The 27,848-nt window shown below is 41.3% G+C and overlaps 1 protein-coding gene and 1 non-coding gene across 2 annotated transcripts; both read right to left on the bottom strand.

Moving 5' to 3' along the window:
• Positions 1-1,899: 1,899 nt before the first annotated feature.
• LOC106613569 (protein FAM163A) lies at positions 1,900-27,309 on the bottom strand. The gene is made up of 5 exons (XM_014215966.2): positions 26,825-27,309; positions 5,521-5,610; positions 5,116-5,139; positions 4,762-4,876; positions 1,900-4,645 (listed from the first exon to the last, which is right to left on the bottom strand). Exons 4-5 carry the CDS (start codon positions 4,852-4,854, stop codon positions 4,256-4,258), a joined length of 483 nt encoding a protein of 160 aa, XP_014071441.1. The 5' UTR covers positions 4,855-4,876; positions 5,116-5,139; positions 5,521-5,610; positions 26,825-27,309; the 3' UTR covers positions 1,900-4,255.
• Positions 17,233-17,285, bottom strand: LOC123724972 (U7 small nuclear RNA). Its single transcript, XR_006757449.1, has one exon. It is a non-coding gene; the product is annotated as a U7 small nuclear RNA (small nuclear RNA).
• Positions 27,310-27,848: the final 539 nt, after the last annotated feature.

Raw genomic sequence — 27,848 nt, 5'->3', positions numbered from 1 at the left:
CTCCTGCCATGTCACTGATGCGTCGTGTTGTTTGATGAAGTCATTGTCTGTACAGTTTTTTTGGCCTTTTCCCCCAGCGTTGTCCCAGCCATATCCACGGCAGCAGGAATAATGAAATCCTCCACAATAGTATGGGGTTTGCCTGTCCTAGCCACTCGGTAGCTCACCATATAAGGCGCTTCTAGACCCTTCTTATTAATGGTGTCTGTTGCTTTTATACATGTCTTAATACTTGAAAGTCGTCTTTCTTCTTGCTCAAAAAACTCCTGTGGCTTATTTTTCAAATTGTCATGTTTCGTTTCTAAATGTCTGCGCAAGAGTGAAGGTTTCCCACGAGAGAGTAGCGGTTAATGTGATTGGATGTTAATTATTTGACTAGGCTACCTGTATTTGACATTGTGTTGTTATATAGCTGAACACTAGATGGTTTAATATTATTTTTGGCGGTGAAACGAGGCTACTCAGGTGAGAACAAACCTCACCCAAATGTATAGCCCCATTGGAAAATATAAATGCACTGTTTGAAAATGTGAAGACATTTATTTTATTATATGTATATTTAGTTTTGTGAATCACATTTTTATTTGGCGTACCCCGATGGCATTGCGCATACCCCATTGCGCGTATTCCAGTTTGGGAATACCTGCACTAGATGAATGGTTACATCCTGGACTTGATGAAAGGGCATAGCTATCCAAAATATTTGTTCAGCAGCGAGTTTTATAGGCTCAATGTCACTGCACCGACCCTGGCGCATATTGTTTTACGTGTAGGATCTTCTGAGTGGAAAAGCCCATTTCTGTGAAATATATAGCACAGGGCAGTCGGTCGTCAGGATAAGCTTGTCTGGCAATACGGGAGTCAGTATATCCCAAAAGTGAAATTCCCGAAACAAATTCTTGAAAGAGAACTTTAGGTTACAACTGTTACCCAGGTTCTCTGATAGTATGAGTGAGGTATTTCACCAGACCACCCTCCTTGCATGAGCCAATCCCGGCTCAACTAGAGAACATTACCAACCCCTACGCTCCGTATTTTCCGCTGGCTGCCCCAACACCACAGAAAGCACTGAGCTAGGCTGAAACACCTGCATTTTGGAGCTGCCTTACTCAAGAAAGTAAAAAAGAGACCATGTTTGTATGCGGCTTTATTAACTCAATGATTTTTGAAATTGTATTTTTACATTGTTTACAAACTGATATTTTACACGTATTAATGCCAAAATCACATGCAAAACAGGCAATGATTTTGCAAAAAAAAAATATGTTTTGCTAAAAATGTTTTACCTAAAAGTGTGGGGCTCTGCCCCACCTGCCCTGAATGACGGGCCACCACTGGATATACTTAATTCCTTGACATTTTTGTTTGGCTAAATATAAAGATAAAAGGGAGGAATATGCTTCAGACCACTGCAATACATTGCACTATTGGTAAATTGGATGTTGCCTATATGGGCTTGTTTGAGCTATTTGCCTTTGAGCAGGCCATGTGTATGTGTTCTAAGTTAAGTTTTATTGGCATGTGCACTAACTAGTACAATGAAATGTCTTTCTTGCTTTCTCCTTCCCAACAATGCAGTAGCCGTAGTACAAAAAAATGTAATAAAAAAGTTGAACAAAAACACACCACAAACAGAAATAAGAAGTAGATGAGAAAGTAAGTTAACTTTATACAGGGTGCCAGTTCCAGGGTCAGTGCCAATACCATAATTACAATGTGCAGGGATACTTGTGTGTGTGTGTGTGTGTGTGTGTGTGTGTGTGTGTGTGTGTGTGTGTGTGTGTGTGTGTGTGTGTGTGTGTGTGTGTGTGTGTGTGTGTGTGTGTGTGCGTGCGTGCGTGCGTGCGTGCGTGCGTGCGTGTGTGTACGTACAAAACACAGACAACAAGGGCATTTCAAGCAGTTCTAAATCTTTAATTGTCAAATATAGCATCCTGTTGTTTAAGCATTTTCGAAAAATCCATTATTTAATGAATAACCTAAACCAACAGAAATTAAGAATGAAAATGTATCCTTATGGGGCGTGTAATTCTGTAGATATTCTCAATTGAAATGTATTGTCTAATTCATGGTCTTCGTTTGGATTTAAAAGGCCAGATTTATAGACGCTTTTGAACAGACACACAACTTTCACCCCTTTTTAAGGAGCAAATAAACACCAGAAACAACACCCTAACACAACTGTTTTTTTACAGCCAATCATTTTTTAACAGCTTCCCGACTCAATCTACCGCCGAGTCAGATGAGGCTGGTGGGAGGAGCTATAAGTGGATGAGCTCATTGTAATGGCTGGAATGGGATTTATGGAACGGAATCAAACATATGGAAACCATTCATTCCATTCCATACATTAGAATGAGCCCATCCTCCCATAGCTACTCCCACCAACCTCCTCTGCTTTTAGTATGTTTTCAATATTTATTCCTTTATTCAATGTTTGACAGAAATACAGGTACAATACTTGCACTGGTGCAAAGACTTGGGACAGTGTAGGGACCTAAGACCAAGGCAGCTTACATTGGGATTGTTGTATCTAATGAGTATTGCTGTTGTCACATGCATGATGGGGGCATAGGGCATTTCTGCTCAAAGCAGAGCTAGTAAATGTGGTCGGTTTCAGAAAAATATAGCAAAATTAGTATCACCACTATCATAGATGTCCTTTGGTTGAAACAGCAAAGCAAAAAACGATCTAATTTTCACATCTTTTTTCACTCTAAAACATGAAAAGACACCGAGGGCAAAATAATAATATACATGGCCAGCAATATTGTCTAATATTAGTTTAAAATGAGTGCCATATAATAATATAAATAGGCTAATAATTGTATTTTGTTACCAATTACATAAATATTTTATTTCACAAGTTGAAAGAAACACTCAAATGTGTAAAGACATGGACGTTTACAGTTCATAGAATCAACAATCAGGGGATCTGAAGTGTGGACACCAAATGGCACAAACTACATCTAAATTATACCAGACTTGCACGTCCCAATTAAAAATACATTGTGGCCGAATCCCAAAAGTCATCAGCGAGTCAATCAAGGATAATTATAAATGCTTTCAATGCATTTGGTAATATATACATTTCCAAGTTGTTGCATCACTGTCAATAAAGAGAAATACAATATGTTCATTTGAACCGTACTGGAGCTTCAGTGCTCTGAGCAAAGAGTGGTAGCCTACTCAATGACACGGGTACAGAGAGAGACAAACGGACAAATCATCACTAACTGAAATTCTGCATCACCCACTTACAAAATGCCACTGTCCTTACATTAAAATGATCTTTTAACTGTAATATTTGAGTCGTTATATTATGGAATCAAATTCCATGGTCTCAAAAGTATCCATAATACATACATCTTTCAATAACAGAAGACAACAAACAATAATCTTTCGATAGTTCCCAGTTACATATGACAAACATTTCTGAAAAAGAAAAACATACAATTGACAGCTGCATTGTTAGGCTTTTCTCTCCAACTGTTTCAGGTTTGATTGTGAAAGAGCTTGCGTAGAGAAAGCTCTGAAGTAGTTACTGTCTCTTTGTATTTTCTGCGTTACTCTTAGGAGACTTGATTGTTCATCTTCTTCTGGTTACCATCACTCAAATGCAGTTAGCTTTCATTTCTAGTTCAGAATAAAACATACAGAAATACAAAGATACAAGTTGTATTTGTCTCTATTGGCAGATACAAGGAAATGACAAGAGTAGGTGCAGGTGAAACCACAACACAGATAGCCCTCAAACAGTGAAGATTGGAATCCCCCACACTACCTTGCCAGACAGTGGATAGGTCTTGGTCTTGTCCCCTTAGTCAATTAAACACAAAGGGATGCTCTCTGCCTCTGTATTACAGGAGCCTAAGGGGGTTTAAACAACAACAAACATAGCTACCTCCATTTGAAATAAAAAACAGTACTGTTTGAGTCTACTCGAATCCAGCTGGAAGCTAGCTGACACAGTGTAGGGAGAGAGAGAGAGCCAGGAAGTGTTTGACCAGGTCAAGTGGTCAACGCTCCATGTTGTCTCTCAATGCTACTTTTCCATCATCTTCTCTTTAGTGGTCAGCAGAGAGAGACAGTGACTACCAGTGGCCATCCTCATAAAAATATGGTAATTTACCAGTTCCTTTTATCCAAAGCGAAAATGAACAAATATTCTGTGTACAGAATCAAACCCACAACACCAGAGTTGGAAGCAGCGCGCTCCAACCAACTGAGCCACCAGGACCACATACGAAGTGGGTCACACCTCTGTACTTATAGCGCGAGTGTTGGTATAGAAGTCTGGTGCTGGGTTGCTGCGATGCTGGCCGGTGCTCAGCAGGGAGCCGTGCAGGGAGGGCAGGTCGAGAGCCAGCGCTGGGTTCTCGTAGTGCGTGGGCATGTAGGTGATGCGCTCGCCACCGTTGCGCATCTCATCGGTGGTGCGGATGTAGAAAGGTGATTCGTAGGGCGAGCAGGTGGGGCAGTAGTTGCGGGGAGGCCCTGAGGCGTGGGAGGCAGGGGGCTCCGGGAAGAGGGGGGTGACAGCTGCCCCATCCACCCCGGGTGCACTGCACGCATTGCAAGCAAAATGGGGCTGCGTGATGGAGCCGGTGTCCCCTTCTGACCCATTCTTCTTACAGCAGTAATACTGACGGAGAGGGGCGGAGGGAGAGAGGTTGTGATTTGTGACAATTAATTAGTGAATAGAGACTGTAGTGAGTCTAAGTAGATCTCTCATACAGAGACACACACGCACACACCTACCTGGAGTCTACAGTAACAGAGCACTGCTATGATAACCAAGAGAATCACCGTGGCGAGAATTCCTCCGGTTATGACAACAGTTCCAGCTGTCATCCGACCAGCTCTCCATCAAACTCTGGAGGCACAGGAAGTGACGTCATCATCACATAGCCACTGGGCTAACAGAAACCCGGGTTGTTTTCAATAGGACACAATGTAGGGGGAACTGGGAATGTGTGTTCTAATTGGACATATTCAGGTAGTACCTCCCTGTTTCATTCCTTTTCAAAATGTTTTCTGACAACAGAACATGACCCAGAACCACTATAACATAGGACATTAATATATTGTTTTAGTGAATAAAATGGAACTCACGTTCAGCAAAGTGTGCTTTAACACCTGCAAGAGAGAAGACCATGGGGAGTACAATGAACTGCGCAGTTCTGGATGGATTAACCACTTACATTGATCCAAATGACTATATTTACAATTAGGGCTTCAATCATTTTCATGTTCAAAGCAATTTCCTCATAGATGATTAGTATACTGTTATATGCTATGAAATTGGGTCGTCTTCTGACAACTTTCTCACTGCGATTAACTCTGTCTGTTTGGCCTGACAGCTCAAGACATCTAATTTGATACAAGAATATATGTGGGAGAGAATAAGAAAGGAGGAGGAATGCTGCCTATGACCCCAAGAACACCATCCCCACCGTCAAGCATGGAGGTGGAAACATTATGCAGTGAAAGAGTGACCCCTGTATGTAGGCTACTCACATCAGAAGAGTGTTCGGAGGGCAGGAGAGGAAAACCCAGGTCATAGGTGGGAGGAGACGCTGATGGACAGATACACAGCCTCGTCGTTCTCTGACCAAACAAGATAGACAGAATCCAATATCATGTCATATCATGTAATATGCTGGATGTAAAACATACAAAACCAGTCAAACGGTGGACAGACGTACTCATTCCGGGGTTTTTTGAATTTTCTACTAATTTATACACTGTAGAATAATAGTTAAGACATCAAATCTATTAAATAACAGATATGGAATCATGTAGTAACCAAAAAAGCATTAAACAAATCAAAATATATTTTATATTTGAGATTCTTCAAAGTAGCCACCCTTTGCCTTGATGATAGCTTTGCATACTCTTGGCATTCTCTCAACCAGCTTCATGACGAATGCTTTTCCAACAGTCTTAAAGGAGTTCCCACATATGCTGAGCACTGGTTGGCTGCTTTTCATTCACTTTGAGGTCCAACTCATCCCAAACCATCTCAATTGGGTTGAGGTCAAGGTAATTGTGGAGGACAGGTCACAAGATGCAGCACTCCATCACTTTCCTTCTTGGTCAAATAGTCCTTACACAGCCTGGAGGTGTGTTTTGGGTCATTGTCCTGTTGAAAAAAAATTATAAGCGCAAACCAGATTGGATGGTGTATCGCTGTAGAATGTTTAACACTTTATTGGTTACTACATGATTCCATGTGTGTTATTTCATAGTTTTGATGTCTTCACTATTATTCTACAATGTAGAAAATAGTACAAATAAAGAAAAACTCTTGAATGAGTAGGTGTGTCCAAACCTTTGACTGGAACTATATATATATTTTTTATCTCTACGTTACTGTTTATCTCTACATTACTTCCTCTTGAACTACACATCCTTGCCACAAGATGGAGCTACAGAATAAAAAACTGGAGAGGGGAAAAAAACATCAGCATGCTGGTCATCCCCCCCCCCCAAAAAAAGAATCTGTTGTTCACATCATTACACAATTTTTGAAAGTGCAAGTCCACACATATACCCTGAAGGTGGTTTAGACCCGGGAGAGGCTGTACATTACTATCTTCTTCTAGATGTGTCCTGAATTATCTGGTCAAATTCAGCCAATTGACCAAACCACATCCCTAACGATGAGCTCTCCCTCTGAGTAATGCTTTGTCATTTCATTTAACTAACACTAAATTCAGGTCCAAACAATTGAGATTATTTCTATCATAATGTCATGGTGAACCACAGACATCACACCAAGCATTACTCACACTACAATCCTGAAACAAGGCTGGACTGGATGTAAAGAAAGGGTGTGTAAACACACACACACACACACACACACACACACACACACACACACACACACACACACACACACACACACACACACACACACACACACAAGCCAAGCTAGAATTGCAGACATTAGGTCAATGTCTCAACAGCCATGCAGTGTCTATGACCATGGTCTAACAGGCAGTACTATAATACAGAGTGGGGCTTTAAAAGTGATTTAGTGGTCCGTCTCTCTGGTCTCACGGGTGCATTTCACAGCAGCACTGACTTTTAATCAGAGGGATGAAAGGAGCTGAGATATACCTAGGGATCAACCTATCCATGTGATATCAGATTGAACGCACATACGCACACACACACACAAGCACGAGCACACACAATAGCCTGACATAGACTGTCACAGGGGCAAACATAGATCAAACACACAGGCTAATAAAGCAGCACAGCAAAGTGCAGACTAGCACAGTCTGACTGACATACTGCAAGCTGACACACACACAAGTACTTAAAGGCAAGATGAAATGCACAGCCAGGCATGCGGACACACAGCCCTTCGAAGACGAAAATACAGACACACCCATGCAATTTCAAATAATAATAATTATGATATAGAATATTTAAAATTGGCCAAATAATGTATTTAATATATATATATTACAGAATGTATTTAAAATGTGTATATATAAGTGCTAAATGCAGTTATTGTATTTGAAAATACATTCTGAAATACATTACAGAATTTTAACAAAATGGTGACTGTATTAATAATTAAATTTTAGTACGCTCTGGTATCACGTACATCTATATCAATCTCATTATCACTGCAGCACTTGCAGTCTACAAGCTTAAAATGTACTTATAGAACAGAAGATAACAAATTAACTGGCATGACAATCAGCCTCATGGGAGGCCACAAAGCCACGCCCCCAACAAGCCACGCCTCCAAATATTTTAATAGGCTGCCGCCGCTACAATGTACAAAAATATAAAAGCAACTTCAAAGACTTTATTGAGTTACAGTCAGGGTTTGGTAGGTTACTTTCGAAATGTAATATGTTACAGTTACTAGTTACCTGTCCAAAATTGTAATCAGTAACGTAACTTTTGGATTACCCAAACTCAGTAACGTGCTCTGATTACATTGTTACTTTTACATTACTTTCCCCTGAAGAGGCATTAGAAGAAGACAAAAATGGATGTTACCAATTGAACGACATCTATTGCAGGATAAATCAATGTTAAAGTTTACATAGCTGGCCATATATGGATGTTACATTTTACTTTATGGGTTGGTTATGTAGGCTTCTTCTAACCCATCGCTTTCTACTACATATAATAATACCATTCAATTATATCTTTACATTAATATATATATTTTATAAGTCCAAAAATGGATGTAGCAACTACAGATTGCCCCTTATCAAAAGTGTGCGAGTTTGACCATGTTTCCATTAGGCCTATGGATAAAATAAATAATTATCAGCATGAATTAGATTGAGTAATAAAAGCCCTACTTTTATTCCATAGGCTGGGCTCTGCACTATGCAGCTGTTGCAAGAGAGCATTTTTCACTGGCTGACTGTCCACTGGTTTCAAAAACAATGATTGATAGGCAGTTTAAACTTCTTGAATTCAACCATTATTGCATTCAATTATACATTTAGATTCGTGAACAGCCATCCACAACAACCACAATCAATAAGGCGCAAATACGTAGCTAAATGAGAGAGCAGCAGTGTGATTCACATCAATATGCTATGTAGATATCAATAATAAGTGATATCCGTATTGCCGTAGACTACACCATCGCTGTCATCCTTATTCAAGTTGGATCATCTTTGGATGCCGACAGCAGTCGCACCATTGGAAGACATAGCTTGGACTGTAGCCCACAAAAGCCCATTCCTGATCTTTTCCCGCGATCCATCAAACACATTTGGTGTGTCATCATAGTGGTCTCTGATTTGTGGTCAGACTCGCTCAGGTGGGCCAAATTTAAACTTGTGCCCTTTTTCAATGCTGATTTGAATGTCATTGAGAAAACAGAGATGTTTCAAAGATCTGAATTTAAAATTAATCCTCTAAGTAATCATCTAGTTTTTCAAAGGTATCTGTAATCTGATTACAATATATTTGCTTGTAACGTAACTGATTACAGTTTCCGTTTTTTTGTAATCCCTTACACGTATTGGATTACATGTAATCCGCTACTCCCCAACCCTGGTTACAGTTCATATAAGGAAATCAGTCAATTGAAATAAATTCCTTAGGCCCTAATCTATGGATTTCACATGACTAGGCTGGGGTGCAGCCATGGGTGGGTCTGGGAGGGCATAGCCACACCCACTTGGCAGCCAGGCCCACCCACTGGGGAGCCAGGCCCAGCCAATCAGAATTAGTTTATCCACACAAAAGGGCTTTATTATAAACATAAATACTTCTCAGCACCCAACCCCCCTCAAATAATCCCACAGGTTAAGAAGCCGGATGTGGAGGTCCTGGGCTGGTCACACATGGTCTGCGGTTGTGAGGCCGGTTGGACATACTGCCAAATTCTCTAAAACGACGTTGGAGGCGGTTTATGGTAGAAACATTTACATTTGATTCTCTGGCAACAGCTCTGGTGGACATTCCTGCAGTCAGCATGACAATTGCAATTGCATACACAAACACACTGTCTGATGAACTCTTAACGGACCACAGGCTAACATGGGACATTGACAGACAAAATAGTCTTCCACAGAAGCTGACATGCACTGCATGAGCACAGGCTGATGAATGTACTCACACATTGACATAGGCAGAATATCAAAGACTCCAACACACGGTGTGACATAAACAACATGTCACACAGTCTGACAGACACGGCGTGACACACACTCACACACGCATTCTCTCACAGCCTGTCACATGTATAACACACACTCACACTCACATTTTCTCGCACAACCTGTCACACACTCACTCACTGAATCTCTCAAATGCACAATCCATCTCACACAAAGTCTGACACACTGTTCATATCCACAAACTGTCACTCTTCCAGTGTGTGTGTGTATGTGTGCACTTGCACGTCTGTGCTTCCGCATGTGCATGATGCGGACGTTTGTTTGTGTATGTGCAGTGCACAAATACGTGTGTGTGTGTGTGTGTGTGTGTGTGTGTGTGTGTGTGTGTGTGTGTGTGTGTGTGTGTGTGTGTGTGTGTGTGTATGTGTGTGTGTGCGTGTGTGTGTGTGTATGTGTGTGTGTGCGTGGGTGCAGTGAGCACCAATAGAGGAAGTGGGTTATTTCATATTGGCTGACTGGCCCCCAGTCAGCCAGACAGAATTGAGTTTGAGCAGCAGGGCAGATTCGATTAAGGGAGTCAGTCTAATGAGATATAATTAGGCGGCAGCAGGTGGAAGCTGTGCCGCCACAGCAGGGGTCCTTGGCTCCGAGGGGCGCAACCACTTCCTGTCAGAGGCAGGAACAGGAAGTGCCCAGTCATGTCTGTTTTTGTCCACCTGCATCTTTTCCTCATAGTCTTTCAAGCTATGAGTCGCTCAGACGGTGATGAGTCGCTCAGACGGTGATGAGTCGCTCAGACGGTGATGAGTCGCTCAGACGGTGATGAGTCGCTCAGACGGTGTAGCGCCGTCTTTTTTTTGTGTACAACTCTGTGTCTGTGTCTAACAGTTGGCTAACTGAAGCAAAAAAAAAGTGGTGTGGGAAATCTTTTTAATATGCCTCCTCTACATAATATAACTCTATTAAGGCAAGATATTCACCCATTTAGTTAGTTCCTACGCATGCCGTCATATTACTTTCTTTCCTTTCAAATAAAAAAAAACCCGGAGTACCAGTACCGAGTCGCTGTGCAGGGGTACGAGGTAATTGAGGTAGATATGTACATATCTAGGGGTAAAGTGACTCGGCAACAGGATAGATAATAAGCAGCAGCAGTGGTGTATGTGGAGTAAAAAGAGGCAATGCAAAGGGAGGTCAATGCAGCTTTATTTGGTTAACTATTTAGCAGTCTTATGGCTCGGGGGTAGAAGCTGTTCATGGTTCTGTTGGTTCCAGACTTGGTGCATTGGTACAAATCAGTGGTGATGAACGACCTCAGACAAGGATATTAGACTATTTGAGACACAGTTTCATGACGCCAGGTTATTGCTGCCCAACCTCAATAAAGGTGGATGAAGGAGACGGGTATGGGTCGTCATTCTGAAACCACTTAGTCATTTAACCATTGTATCAGTATGCAACAATCGTTTCCATCTGATTATGTCATCGTTGTCATCTGCAGAGCTAATCCTGGCTAGTTCACCACACACACACACACACACACACACACACAGGCAATCTCTCTCACACAAACACACAGAAAACAGAGCGAGGGCTGGATGAACCACTCACTCTCACCACTGCTGGGCCCAGATTAGAGAAACAATGCCGTGGCCTGTCGCAGCCTTCAATCCCCTTACACTGCCTGAAGAGCCCAAACACTGATAAGACTGCAGTACACAAACGGGCTTCTGCACCAAGTCACACCGTCTCTGTCAATGGGCCGAGGACATTTGGGGACACTTTTCTGGAAGGGCCCGTTGTAAGGACTTTACGTGAGCCGTTCCCAGTTTCCGCAGATCGGCAGAATGACGTAACATTAAAGAATGCTCATTTCATTTTATGTCAACAATCGAAGCTGGAAAGGGCTCAGTACACTGCAGTGTGTGTAGGTTTTTGTTCCAGCCCAGCACTAACACATCTTCAATGTATTCGAGCTGGAACTGCTTTCCAATGTGTTCAAGCTGGGATTGAGTAAGTGCCTATGCACACTGCAGCCGTTGAGGAATAACATTGCCAAGGGGTTCATTAGTCCGCATGTGAGACAATTACAGACATGAACATTGAGATGGTTACACGTTTGGAACGCTGTATGTCTGGAGGTCTCTATATCATTGATAATAAGTGAATAAAACCTAGATTGAATATAATAACGCTAATGTTAGTGTGTGTGTGGCACTGTGGTTCGGTCCCTGCCAACACAGCCCTCCATCTTTCTCCTTCTATCGCCACTATGAGTGTGCAGATCGATGAGCTGACACACGCACACGTTTCTGTTGCCATCACACTGGGGAGATGTTTCCTCGATCCTGACCAAACCTATCTTCCTTAAACAGCCCTTCATACACACACACACACACACACAGACACAGAGACACACAAAAACACACATCATTGATATGCTCATGGACACACGCGCACACACCCTCCTGTAACTTAGAGTCCCATCATCCTCTTCACCTCCATCCCCATCCTCCCGCCCACTCCCACGCCATCTTTCATCCCGTCAGCCTGTTGTTTCTTCATCCAGCACTGTTCCCTTGCTCCCACCTCCACGTCCTCCATCTCTCACATGACATCAAGTGTTTTATACTGTTAAAAGCCCAGCGAGCCTATAAAGAAGTTCTATGTGTGATTCTAATGTTGAGCACAAACAGCTGTGGTCTCTATTGTTCTTTATAGAGACTATCTGCAGTAGAGACTGACTTGAGTCCCAAATGGCAGCCCATTCCCTTTTTAGTGAAGTACTTTTGACCAGGGCCCAAAGGTAGTGCACTATATAAGGAATAGGGTGCCATTTGGGGTGCAAAAATCGAAGCTAACTGTACAATTGAATTGGTTAAGACACTGAAGGTTAAGACAACCAACAAGCCAATAAAGTTTCTGACACGTCCCATCTTTCCTATTCAACTATTCATGCTAAGGTATTAGGCCTACATATTGATGGTGGATGGAGTGTGTTCCATTTTGGCTCGATTCCAAATCCGAATTTACGTCTTTCACACTTACCTTATTCAGTCGCGTAAGCTCTCTGCAGATGTGGCTACATTGTGCGCTCTGAATACATTTCATGTAACCACTGAAAACCCTCACACTTGCTGGCCAACACATTTTCTGGTGGAGTTTTCATTCAATAGGGTTTCCAGTACATTTATGTTAAGCCATCCCTTTAAATGCGGTGTACCTTTTAGTTAGAATTTTGTCTATATAGAATACACAGAGAGAATGGTTTCTTAATATCAGGGATCAATGAAAGAAAGTCATCTAAATATATGCATATTCATCTCCATTTCAGCACCAATTGGTAGATTTAAAAATACTCTCTTATAGATTATTTCGATTGAGGAAAGTATTTATGAATCATAAAAAAAACTGGTTTTGGAGAGCCTTCATGCACGAAAGAAAGAAAACGGTGGCTTGATTCATTCTGAAAATTCTGCATGATGGCACAGCATTTCATAAACTTTACGGTGGGAAAGGTGATATGTTGATATGCTTTCAGTTTGCTGCCATATGACTGGTTTTACATTTGTCTCCAGTCATTATCAGGTAAAATGATCTAAAACAAGTGTCATTTGTATTTCCAATTCCCTTATCCAAACGGGTTACTCATTACCTAAATCTTACCAGTAGCTCTTATCAAGACGTAAATTACAGTGCATGGGGGAAAAAATCAAGTCGATCATTTTCCACTTGGAACCGGTAGGCTCGCTATACGTTATTCAAGGTCAGAATAAAAATGCCTCAGTTCAAAGTGCAGAAAATGGGAATTACTTTGCATTTACGCATGCTTAACTCAGGTCAGAATCGGTCTCTACGTGCAAACCTGATACAGAAAAGCACATCACTTCCTGATCACATGAATCACATGACAAAACATCCGATCCACAAAGGCCTAGCGGTGTTACACTGTCACTGAACACTATCACATCACAGCGTCATGGGCATCGACACATGACACATATAATCCACAGGAGGTTAGTGGCACCTTCATAGGGGAGGACGAGCTCGGGGTAATGGCTGGAGTGGATAGTTGACATTCCATTCGCTCCGTCTCAGCCATTATTATGAACCGTCCTCACCTCAGCAGCCTCCACTGATACAATCACATTACCACATACCGAGCCCCATGTGTCGGATACGCTGGGCTACCGGCTCAGATGCACTCAGATAAGGGTTCACAGCTCAGACTGGGGCGAAGGTTCACCTAACAGGACAACGACCCTAAGCACACAGCCAAGACAACACAGGAGTGGCTTCAGAACAAGTCTCTGAATGTCCTTGAATGGCCCAGCCAGAGCCTGGACTTGAACGCTATCGAACATCTCTGGAGAGACCTGAAAATAGCTGTGCAGCGATGCTCCCCATCCAATCTGACAGAGTTTGAGAGGATCTGCAGAGAAGAATGGGAGAAACTACCCAAAGACAGGTGTGCCAAGCTTGTTGCGTCATACCCAAGAAGACTCGAAGCTGTAATCACTGTAAAAGGTGCTTCAACAAAGTACTGAGTCAAGGGTCTAAATACTTATGTAAATGTAATATTTCTGTTTTTTATTTTGTATAAACTTGCCAAAAAAATTGAAAAACCTGTTTTTACTTCATCATTCAGGGGTATTGTGTGTAGATTGATGAGAGGAAAAAACTATTTAATCCATTTTAGAATAAGGCTGTAACCTAACAAAATGTGAAAAAAGGTAATGGGGTCTGAATACTTTCCGAATGCGCTGTACACTACCACTCTCTCTCTCTCACACACACATACATTACCTCTCTCTCTCTCTCTCTCACACACACTCATACATTACCACTCTCTCTCACACACATACACTACCACTCTCTCTCTCACACACTCATATATTACCACTCTCTCTCACACATTACCTCTCACTCACATTCATACATTACCACTCTCTCTCACACTCACACATTACCTCTCACTCACATTCATACATTACCTCTCTCACTCACACATTACCTCTCTCGCTCACATTCATACATTACCACTTTATCTCACACTCACACATTACCTCTCACTCACATTCATACATTACCTCTCTCTCTCACTCACATGCATACATTAACACTCTCTCACACACTCACACATTACCCCTCACTCACATTCATACATTACCTCTCTCATTCACATTCAAACATTACCACTCTCTCTCACACTCACACATTACCTCTCTCACACACTCATACATTACCTCTCTCACTCACATTCATACATTACCACTGTCTCTCACACTCACACATTACCTCTCACTCACATTCCTACATTACCTCTCTCTCTCGCTCACACTCACACATGACCACTTTATCTCACACATTACCTCTCACTCACATTCATACATTACCTCTCTCACTCACATGCATACATTAACACTCTCTCACACACTCACACATTACCCCTCACTCACATTCATACATTACCTCTCTCACTCACATGCATACATTAACACTCTCTCACACACTCACACATTACCCCTCACTCACATTCATACATTACCTCTCTCATTCACATTCATACATTACCACTCTCTCTCACACTCACACATTACCTCTCTCACACACTCATACATTACCACTCTCTCGCACAGTCATACATTACCACTCTCTCACACTCACACATTACCTCTCACTCACATTCATACATTACCTCTCTCACTCACATTCATACATTACCACTGTCTCTCACACTCACACATTACCTCTCACTCACATTCATACATTACCTCTCTCTCTCGCTCACACTCACACATTACCACTTTATCTCACACATTACCTCTCACTCACATTCATACATTACCTCTCTCACTCACATGCATACATTAACACTCTCTCACACACTCACACATTACCCCTCACTCACATTCATACATTACCTCTCTCATTCACATTCATACATTACCACTCTCTCTCACACTCACACATTACCTCTCTCACACACTCATACATTACCACTCTCTCGCACAGTCATACATTACCACTCTCTCACACTCATACATTACCTCTCACTCACATTCATACATTACCTCTCTCACTCACATTCATACATTACCACTGTCTCTCACACTCACACATTACCTCTCACTCACATTCATACATTACCTCTCTCTCTTGCTCACACTCACACATTACCTCGCTCTCTCACACATACATTACCTCTCTCACTCTCACAAGCGCACGAACACACACACACACATGCATGCACACACAGGCACACACAAAAACACACCCAAACACAATCTCTATCTCTCTCACACACAGACACACAACCTCTCTCTCTGTGTCTGCCTCTCGCTCTCCCCCCGGGAATATTGCCATATCTTTGACTGTCAGTCAAACCTAACCCCTCTCTGGGCCACCACCATAACTACATCCTTATGGTTCTTTGGCCTCAGAAGATAGCCTACCAGTCTTCCAACCATAGCACATTAAAGCTAGCCTCAACAACAAATAACGCAACTCTTTCATAACCATAGATCGACTTAATGCTCTGCATACTATTCTTCAATCAATGTTTAAACATTAGCTAAGAAACCTTGGCATCCATCTCTGGATATAAATGTCTTCATTACAAAATCCATTCTAAGCGACAGAGACTAGTCTTCTTAAAGGCCTCGATTGTTACTTCAAACAGCTGACTAGAACGTGTTACGAACGAGCAGCTTAATTTTTCCGAGCCAAACTAAAATCCACTTACCATGTGGCATCCCCCTAAATCTCTCAGTGGGCGCTGGGAGCACATTATATTGTGGAAGCCTCCAAGCCTTGCCGCTGTATTGGATGCCTGAGCTTGATATCTCACACAAAAAAACACAACCCAAATGGGATTCATGGTCACAGAGTTAATGTAATTTCTGTAATTCTGTTATCAGGAGCTACAGTTGGCTGTCCTCTTTGCACGTCTTCCCTTGAACTTATTTGTGTTAAAGTATGTTTGGAAGGATAGAGAACAGAGAGGGGAGAGCCTGAGACTCAATTAAGAAGGGTTCATTCTATTGCGTATTTTATGTCGTCTCACAACGGGCCTACCTGGCAGAACAACATTGTTTCCTTATGACTAACGTTCTAAACGTCATTGTACATTTTTACATTTTACCCCAGAATTCCACCTCAAATCAACCACAGGGTTTTAAGGTTTGCCCGGAGGGAAGCCAGCTCCACATTCTCAAACACATTCACCACATCCTCTCTTCAACACTCTGCCTCTTCATTTAACATTCTTTAAAACTATTAAGTCAATGTCAATGGAAAGACCATGAGGTAACACCACCCACATGAAAACATACTATAGTATACTATGGTATAAATACTATAGTATTCACTGTTGTGTTTTTGTAGACTTCACTGTAGTATTCACTGAAGTCTGCAAAAACACTACAGTGAATATTGAAGTATTTACTGTAGTATACTGTTGTATTTATAGTTAACTATATTATAAAAACTGTAGTATATTCGATTTAATGTAGACCGTTTGCAGATTGTAGTATACTGTAGTATTTCTGTATTTTTTTGGCAGACATTCCTGGAGTATTTATTATAGTGTTTTTGTTTTATGATCTTTCACATATTAAATGGAGGCTTTCTCTTTCAGGAAACCTACTGGAGAAATACTAAAAGAGCACATTTTCCATAACCTGACATAGGTAATTAAAAAAGTGTAGTGTTTTTGCGGACATTACTGTAGTATTTACTACAGTGTTTTTTGGGGGGGATAATGCTGTAGTATTTACTGTAGTATTCTACATCATACCACAACATTCTACAGTAAGTACTACACATGATCGAAGGATACTACAGTGTATAGTATAGTATTCTGCAGTATACTATAGAATTGTATAGTAAGTACTTTAGTATTCTACAGTAAACTGTAGTATTTTTTCGTGTGGGCAGGCTATACTACTGTTGTTACAGGTTTTTCTGGTAGTCTACTGGTAAACCAGGGATTCAATTCTAACACCAGGAGACTGGGAGCAAACACTACCAATTGATTAGGTTTCAGCTTGTGGACATCAGTAAACATCTGTTTAACAGTATCTACTTTGTATTAAGATAGGCGCTGCAAAAACCCATCTGATACATTGACTGAGCTTAGCTTACAGGACAAAAGGTAATTGGCAGCTAACCACAAATAAAGGTAGCGGGGCATTGGCTAACATTTCAGTTCAATTACTTGATTTTCTCCTGGTCATTTAGGTGCAGAGTGTAATGAATGATTTCCCTCCATCCTTGATAAAAGCATTGGGTGAATGATGACTACTGTATAGATTCATCTCATTGGGATATAGTATAGATGGTCCTCCACAATCCTACGGTTCCTCTGTGTAGAGAAAGAGCATCTGTTTCCATCTCCATCCCGCTCCCAGGCCATTTCAAGCTCCAAGGGCCTCATTTATAACCGTTGTGTAAATGTTACAGTAAATATCTGCATGCGCCGTTTCCTCTAATAAATCAGACCTGACGTAAAAGTGTGCGCGCGTTAACGAGGATTATAACTCCGTTTGAATGACGCCCATCATTCACCTTTTATAGTGACAATAACACCCTTCTTTGCTGTATACTTTGGAAGTATTGGAATTAGACTGACATAGTAATTCTAAAGGAAATATCAATGGGGAACTTGATCAAATGTCTTCGGAGGTGTTGGCAGAATATTTTAATTTTTTTGCAGGGACATTTGATGTAGCTGACCGTTTCAATTGCAAATTGTTGTCGACCAGTAAACAGATTGAATTCGCGAATGTTTTGCATTTACTTTCTCCCGTACCTAAATATGCTACACTGACCGCGATTTCTGAAACGTCTACAATGAAAAAAATCTAACTAAAGTAGGTCTACTCAGTGGTAGCCTACACACCTCAGTGCAAAATATAAACTGTGTTCACCTGTTCAAATATACGGTATGTTATAAACGCGCTACCTTTCGGATGAATAGAGCAAAAATGTGAAATTATAATAGCCTATCTTAACAGGCCCAATTAAAAGCGATGCGCATGGCAATATGAACCCATCATGGCCAGAAAAGTTGCTATGGTAATGATATACCGTATGTATTATGTTTATAAATGAAATATTGTCTAGGCTACTCGAGAAATGTTGCATTACAATATTCTCAAACGTAGCCTACAAATGTCAATGGAAAAGGCGAACTGTCTGTTGCACTGTTAAACTGCGCTTCGGATCGCATGGATAGAGCTAAATATTTTAAATCCCGGTAGTTTAGGTGTAGACCTCACGGTGAAATGCTTACTTACAAGCCCTTAAACGACAATGCAGTTCAAGAAATAGAGTTAAAAAAAATATTTATTAAATAACTAAAGTATATATTTTTTAAGTAACAATAACAATAACGAGGTTATATACATTGTCAATGTGCGGGGGTACAGGTTAGTCATGGTCATTTGTACATGTAGGTAGGGGTAAAGTGAATATGCATATATAATAAACAGCGGGGGGTGGGCTTTTTTTTTTACACCATGTGGAGTCCATACCCCCGACGAATTGAGGCTGTTCTGAGGGCAACATTTTTTTCATGTTTTGTACACTGAGTGTATATTCCCCATTTCCCCAAGTCTACTAGGCTACTTTTGCCTTCTTGCAATGCAATTCTTCAACTACTAGAAACTGTGCTTACGCATTGTCTAGATTTTGCGGGAGGATAGGCACATTCTCACGTCAAGTTCAGTTTATATAAATGCCAACTTTTGCGTGAAAACTGTCGAGCACATGTTTAGGGGCATATTTTGTGTGTAGGCAACATTTATAAACGATGCCCCAGCTGAGGCGGATTCCTCACGGTTGTATGCTAGCCCCCTACCGAGTTCTGCTCCTTGCTTTTCCACCATCTATTTCCAGTGTTTAAGGGGTGCAAAATTCACTTGTCAGTTAAATCTCTCTGTATTGATTTTAGTTCCCTTGCACCTAATTTGTGAACAATCTTATAAATGTTCTTATAATGTGATGTCTTGGTGCCTCTAGGGTAATTCAGAAGGCTGATTGAGGACTTTATTACTGATGAATGTGGGTTTTTTTATGACCGTTTTTTTTTCTGTTTGCATTTTCAGTAATTTATGTCATTCAGGGCTCATCTGTAAAAGAGAAGTTGGTCTCAGTATGACTTTAAAGGTTAAATAAAATGTTTGATCTCGCAAACAATGTAAAGTACACTACCGGTCAAAAGTTTTAGAGCACCTACTCATTCAAGGGTTTTTCTTTATTTTTACTATTTTCTACATTGTAGAATAATAGTGAAGACATCAAAACTATGAAATAACACATATAGAATCATGTAGTAACCAAAGAAGTGTTAAACAAATCAAAATATATTTTATATTTGAGATTCTTCAAATAGCCACCCTTTGCCTTGATGACAGCTTTGCACACTCTTGGTATTCTCTCAACCAGCTTCATGAGGTGGTCACCTGGAATGCATTTCAATTAACAGATGTGTGTTTTTAAAAGTTAATTTGTGGAATTTCTTTCCTTCTTAATGCGTTTGAGCCAATCAGTTGTGTTGTGACAAGGTAGGGGGGTATACAGAAGATAGCCATATTTGGTAAAAGACCAAGAACAGATTATGGCAAAAACAGCTCAAATGAGCAAAGAGAAATGACAGTCCATCATTACTTTAAGACATGAAGGTCAGTCAATATGGAACATTTCAACAACTTTGAAAGTTTCGTAAAGTGCAATTGCAAAAACCATCAATCGCTGTGATGAAACTAGCTCTCATGAGGACCTACAGGATTGGAAGAGTTACCTCTGCTGCAGAGGATAAGTTCATTAGAGTTACCAGCCTCAGAAATTGTAGCCCAAATAAATGCTTCACAGAGTTCAAATAACAGACACATCAACATCAACTATTCAGAGGAGACTGTGTGACTCAGGCCTTCATGGTCGAATTGCTGCAAAGAAACCACTACTAAAGGACAGCAATAGGAAGAAGAGACTTGCTTGGGCCAAGAAACATGAGCAATGGCCATTAGACCGGTGGAAATTTGTCTTTTGGTCTAGTGAGTCCAAATTGGAGATTTTTGGTTCTAACCTCTGTCTTTATGAGACGCGGTGTGGGTAAACAGATGATATCTGTATGTGTGGTTCCCACCGTGAAGCATGGAGGAGGAGGTGTGACGGTGTGGGTATGCTTTGCTGGTGACACTGTCTGTGATTTATTTAGAATTCAAGGCACACTTAACCAGCATGGCTACCACAGCATTCTGCAGGGATAGGCCATCCCATCTGGTATGCGCTTAGTGGAACTATCATTTGTTTTTCAACAGGACAATGACCCAACACACCTCCAGGCTGTGTAAGGGCTATTTGACCAAGAAGGAGAGTGATGGAGTGCTGCATCAGATGACCTGGCCTCCACAATACCCCGACCTCAACCAAATTGAGATGGTTTGGGATGAGTCAGACCGCAGAGTGAAGGAAAAGCAGCCAACAGTGTTCAGCATATGTGGGAACTCCTTCAAGACTGTTGGAAAAGCATTCCAGGTGAAGTTGGTTTAGAGAATGCCAAGAGTGTGCAAAGCAGTCATCAAGGCAAAGGTTGGCTTTTTGGTTACTTCATAGTTTTGATGTCTTCACTATTATTCTACAATGTAGAAAATAGTAAAAATAAAGAAAAACCCTTGAATGTGTAGGTGTTCTAAAACTTTTGACTGGTACTGTATGTATACTGTAGATGTATAGGAGTGCATTTTAAGAAAAAAAAAGGTGCAATTTAACAATAAATTGAATACCTGACTACCAACCAAAATCCCTTAACATAAACTGTTTTATGTGCTATAATTCTGTCATTATCTAATGGATTGGAATATCTGCATACATTGTCCAACTGTTGCATTTATTAAAATTGTTTTTAAAACCTTTTAACAATTTTGATAGCCAATGCTACTGTAATAGTATTGGTATTCTGTTGGTATTCTCAGACCATGTTACAGTAATGCTGATGGGAGATGTCCCAATTATAACGTGACGGCAACCATCCCAGAATAGGTTTAAATGTTTTTTTGCCCTGCTGGCTTTGACTTTCTTCTGCTCAGTGTGCATGTCTCATCTGCCTGTCTCTCTCGCTCTCTCACTCCAAGGACAGCCGACTAGCCGAGCAGACGGCTTCAGATGTCAGGCCTAGCACAGGCAGTACAGCAGCGAAGCAGTGCTCAGCCCTTATTCAGCACACGCCTTAGAGCATCCTAATTCACATTTGTTTACTCAAAGAGCCCCGAAGAAGAGGACTGGTTCGAGGGCTTAACTCAATGTTCCATGAGATGGGAATGCTTATAGGACACATCCTGGCTAGTAGAGATTTTCTCCACAAAAAGTGTGCAGTTAGCTAAAAATCAGCCCCACATCTTCAAAATATTGAATGACTAATGTGTGAGAAAACTCCTTCAATGCCAAGGTTGCACGTGTACCATCTAGGGACCAGAAAAAGCCCCTTTCTTTGCAGCATAGAGGAGAGTGGGATAAGTTGAGCCAAGTTGAAACCATACACAAAATGTATAATTTGACCAACTATTTAGGAAGAGGTCATCATTTCATGAAGTCTGTGAAAGAAGAAACCACATGGGAAAAGTCTCCTTCCTGGGTGGTATGACGGCTGCGTGGTCCCATGGTGTTTATACTTGCGTACTATTGTTTGTACAGATGAACATGGTACCTTCAGGCGTTTGGAAATTGCTCCCAAGGATGAACCAGACTTGTAGAGGTCTACAATTTTTTTTCTGAGGTCTAACGCACTGCGTTTGAAGGTAGGCCTTGAAATACATCCACAAGTACACCCCCAATTGACTCAAATGATGTCAATTAGCCTATCAGAAGCTTCTAAAGCCATGACATAATTTTCTGGAATTTTCCAAGCTGTTTAAAGGCACAGTCAACTTAGTGTATGTAAACTTCTGACCCACTGGAATTGTGATACAGTGAATTATAAGTGAAATAATCTGTCTGTAAACAATTCTTGGAAAAATTACTTGTGTCATGCACACAGTAGATGTCATAACCGACTTGCCAAAACTATAGTTTGTTAACAAGAAATGTGTGGAGTGGTTGAAAAACGAGTTATAATGACTCCAACCTAAGTGTATGTAAACTTCCGACTTCAACTGTACATTAGTTGAGGTCTCTATAAGCTTCAATATGAGGTCCTAAACCTAGCATGAAAGTGCATCCTTGTAGCTGTGTGGGCTAATATAGTCAAACTGTTTGCCATGGGGTAAGTTGAGCCAATGGCAAAGTGAGCAAATTGTAGGGTAACAACAGGGCCTGGCCTATGTTAAAAATGTTTTTTAAAAAATCACAAAGTATTTGTTAGGCGTTATGCCTGTGTTAAAAGATGCTTAAAATGATGAAAAGACACAAAAGCGATTGTGATTGTGTTGAATTGTGTTTGGGAAATAAAGATAGACATGGTTTTAAAAAGATAGTGGTAATATTTAATTCACTACAGAAATGTGTAGGTGGCTTAACTTACCCTGCCCCGCAGCTCAACTTACCTCATACAAGGGGTAAGTTGTGCCAAGAGATAACTTTTTTTGGACAAGCTATATTTTCAAAACTGTAATGTTGACATGAATTCGGATTATTTCCAGGGATATACAACACCCTGAAATATATGTAGATATCTTTGTTAGACAGACTATATTTTACTTGATGGAGTGATGCAGAATGGAAAACATTTCTCAACTTACCCCACTCTCCCCTATTGGTGTCAGAAGTGGGATGGCATTACAATGGGGAGGTATGTGAGCTAGAGGGAGTGTTCTGAAAAAGGGGATAGTGTAGCCACCAAAATGGCTAAGTTAGAACATTTACAACCCTACCGACAGCCTGGGCATTTGATACAAATTAATCATTTGGTGGATTACATTGATATAGCGCTTCACTAGTTCACAAACCACATATGATTACATGTGGATAACTCTACTCCACTACCACAGATGTGGAGTCAGCACCTACAGTACCCGGGTGCACAAATAGGCAGCTATTCTGCACCCAAACACTCACAAGACATTAGCTATGTGGAAAGCAGGGGGTTGCAAGTTTGAAACCAGCTAAGGACAAACAAACGTTGCATTAGATCATAGGAGTTTCTGAAAAGGCTTCCTTGCTCCGAAGTAAAAACAGCAACAGAGCTGGAGAGTGTAGCCGATGAGTCACGTCACCCTAGATAAACCCCTGCAAAGTGCTATTTTAGCAGAAAAGAGCAACTCCCAAGTACAGTAGTGCTGTTCCAAGAGCCATGCAGGTCCCAATGAGGTGCTGTGCCAGGGATCTGCCTCCAGGTTGCCTCCAACTCTGGCCTCACAGGCTTCATTCGCCTTGGCAGTGTTTCAATACTCTGCTGCTCCACTCACACTGCGCATCGCCCCAAGCACTCGGCTGAGCAGCACGGTACGTTCACCAACCCGAAAAAGCTGCTGTGCAAACAGAAAAAAAAGAAAGCCCCACAAAAGTGCTTTCCCATGGGTAAAATCTACCTCCTCACCCCGAATGCAGAACTGCAACAGCTAGCTATGATTGATTGATTGTTAAATATTCTATATGATTTTACATCTTATGGAGATGGGCCAAATCTTTGGTGCACTTTGCATGTCATAGCATTGTTTGAATAGACAGAGCAGAAGTGATTTGCAGTAGTCCTCTCTTTCCGTTCACCTCCACCTTCAAGCAGACCTCCAGCTATAACCGTGTTATAATTGTCACTTTGTCCAATTACATTAGAACTGATGGAGAAACATGGTTCCATCATGGTCTTTGGGTGTCGAATTCTCCCCCTCAGCTCTCCAGGTCTCTCTCTCTCTCTCCCCTCTGTTAGATAATCACATGAATCTTTTGATGGAGGCGCCTCTAACTTTGCACTTGGAAACACCTGGATCCCGCAACTATAAAAACTTGGCTTTTCAATCATTTAAATATCATTTCTGCAACAATATTTTTCCATCACAGGGTAGTTGTAGCCAAGTATTCCAGCTGAAATGCTCCCCTCCTCCATTTCCCTGAAAAAGCACTCATCTCTTCATGTTCTCAGAGAGAATACGTCTATGGCACCGTCAGGAGGTGGCTTGGAAACATGACCAAAATGCAAGGTGAGAGGGTGATTTATTTTCACTGCCAAGTATGGGAGATAGCCGATACCAAACCAGAAGGGGATAACATCAAGTTTAAAAATGTTTTTTGCATTAAACACTTCTTGATTAAACTGACAACTGAAAGCAGCAACTAATAAATGATTTTCCACTCTTTGGTTTCTGAGTATGATAAAAGGTGGTGCATATCAGTGTGCATATTAGTTCAGCTAGCTAGCCACTTCAGTGGTCAATGAAGCCCTCTCCTGAGTTGTCAGTTTCCTCCTCTAGTGAATGAGACATTTTAACTCGACTGCCTTTTCACTTGAAGCGCTGTATGTATTTTTAATCATCACTGAGATCTCAAAACTTAAAATGCAAGAGATATTTCTTGATATGAGCGATATTAAACTTTTACTACAAAGATAGCTTATGTCATACATTTTTGGAGAGTAGTGGCAGTGATTCATTCTCATATGAGGAGTAGAATGTTACCTTCATTTCGGTATGCAAACATTATCGTTATTAAGATCTAATTACTGGTCGCCTCACTACCTTTCTAATTTTAGAGTTTCTACATGGATATTTACCGCAGCATCAAGTTCTTGCTTAAACTTTAAACACTGGTTGGTACATAGCGGAAAAAGCTCAGCGATGCAGTGTGCCGTATAAGGCGGGTAAAATGGAAATAAACCCTCACTCAAGACATGGGCTCTCAGCTCCATCAACAGAAGCCTCTGGGCTTGCACTGTAAGTACAGTATCACATGGCATATCCTCTCTCTGTTGTGGATATGGTTTTTTGATCTCATATCCTGTCAGCCAAGTATGGACAACAATGCAGAGTCCCATGGGAAATCAGTCTATTGCAGCATTGCCTCTGCTGGAGGTGAAATAATTAGGGAGAGATGGTGAGATAGTCAGAGACCTTATCAATCTTGTTCTTATCAATCTTGTTCTTATCGAGTTGTCTTTTTCCCCTCTCATGGGTCAGTGGGCTCAACATCCAGACCTGGAGCATTACCAATTCAATTGGTTCTGTGTGTGTGTGTGTGTGTGTGTGTGTGTGTGTGTGTGTGTGTGTGTGGTGTGGTATGGTGTGTGTGTTTGCATAATCGATTTCCTCTTCAATATAACAGTCATGGAAGCAGCAATTTGTCCCCAAAATACACAAATGTTTCTCATTTTAGGGGGACAGAATACGGGTCAGTGCTGTTACGCTATCCCCGCATACAATAGTCCACAGAAATACTTAAGTGGAGTGGGAGGTGTAAAGGGAAATGGTAGCCTACACATAGGATCAGTGCTTGACTTGGGCAGGAGCTCACCTGAGCAGAGTACCAGCACCTCCCATTTTCTACTGCTTGAGCTCCTGTAACGCCAATAGAATATTAGCTCAAAAGTATTGTGGCGCTGCTGCACCTCAATATAAACAGTACTGGCACCCAACATGAATACTAGCACCTATTTCAGTCCAAGTCAAGCACTGCATAGGCTGTTTACACTGACACCCCAATTCTGATCTTTTCCCCACTAATTGGTCTCGACCAATCCCATCAGATCTTTTCACATCAGATCTTTTTCAGAGTAGACCTGAATGGTAAAAAAAAAAAAAACTATTACTGAAAAAAAATGATCAGATTTGTGCTGCCTGTGTGATGGGTTCAGTTTCTTGTCATATATATTGTACAATCAGTTGATTTTATGCACCCCGGGCTCCATTAACCACTATTGATACCCATGACAGGCACATTTCACGTTCATATAACTGCAGGACTAGACTCAAGAGAGCCATATTATAACCTTCTGTTTGATCCAGCCCTGTGGCACACATTAAAGTGACATTTTCTCCCCATCGCGGCATGAATCATTTTCATAATCTCTATATATTCTACAGACCTGTCAAGTCAATAAACAAAAGCAATCCCAGACACGTCCATAAACAACGCTGTCCTACCTGAATCGAACGTCTGGATTTATTTGACCAAGTAGGAATGTTGTTCAGGTTTTCCTGAACGGATAGAATAATTGAACGAGATTGTGTCGTTCCGCGTCGTCCGATAATTGAGTCCCACATCACAAAACAGGCTATACTTACTTGTCGGGCACTGTAAGTGTCACATTGTTCGTTTCCTCAACTTGCAGTATTCCTCTTGAGTTTTACCACTATAAAAGCCACCCCAAATGTTATTGCATTTCCGAGAAGATAAGAAGGAAAGGGCACTGGAATAGGCTACGGATTGCGGCGGACGTTCATCCAAGGAGTAGCCTGCGCGCCGGGTGTCTCTGGAAGAACGCAACAGTCTTGGTGCTGGATAGTCATTTCAATAGAGGTCAGAGTACAATAATAGCCACTATCATCCGGTGAGGTATCGTCACGGTTATGTAGCCCACTCACGAAAAGGAGAAGGCAGAAATGCACGCGCTCAGTCTTGTAGTGAAAAGCAAAATAATGACTGCGCATCAAATTGTTGTTTGGAAAGAAGGATGGAACTTACAATATTGCGCCCCTTTTGTCATGCATGAGAACCTTGTCTTCTCTGCGCAAAACCCCCCTCAGTAATCCAGTAGGTGGGAATCCAGATCAAATTAATGAGGTGTGGATGAGTGAATGGTTAGGTTGGGGGAGAGAGAGATTGAATGTGCAATGCCACTTAAAGTAGACACCTAGGTGCAAGTAAAAGAAGAATCGTCACGAAGGGGCAAATTTGAGTCGCTGCCCTAGTAGCCATAGGGTTTTGTTTAAATCATGTACCTGGTCACAGTTGTATCAAAATGTAGCTACCACGTAAATGCTAGTATTGGTGCCATGCCCATTGGAGGCAAAATTTGCAGTTATGCATTGCGAGATAATTGCAATTAATTTCAGGAATGCAGTACTTTTCAGCACTAAATTAAAGAAATGCCAGTAATGTTAATTACAAAAAGAGGCTTCCCATGTTTGATTTGCCATCAATAACCTGCACGAATTAGGCTAATCCAGGCTACTCAATCAAAAATAAAAGCACAGCAAACATTGACAGAGCTATCAACCCTCCTCTTTATTTGAAACCGGAGATGGTGGTGTGATTAAGAGACTGTGGGGACAGCTGTCCAAGGTCCTGAAGAGCACACGAATGAAT

Source organism: Salmo salar, chromosome ssa10, assembly GCF_905237065.1.
Source record: "Salmo salar chromosome ssa10, Ssal_v3.1, whole genome shotgun sequence".
Classification (NCBI taxonomy): domain Eukaryota; kingdom Metazoa; phylum Chordata; class Actinopteri; order Salmoniformes; family Salmonidae; genus Salmo; species Salmo salar.
The sequence above is the reverse complement of the archived record's forward strand: the minus strand, read 5'-3'. Positions and strand labels throughout refer to the sequence as shown.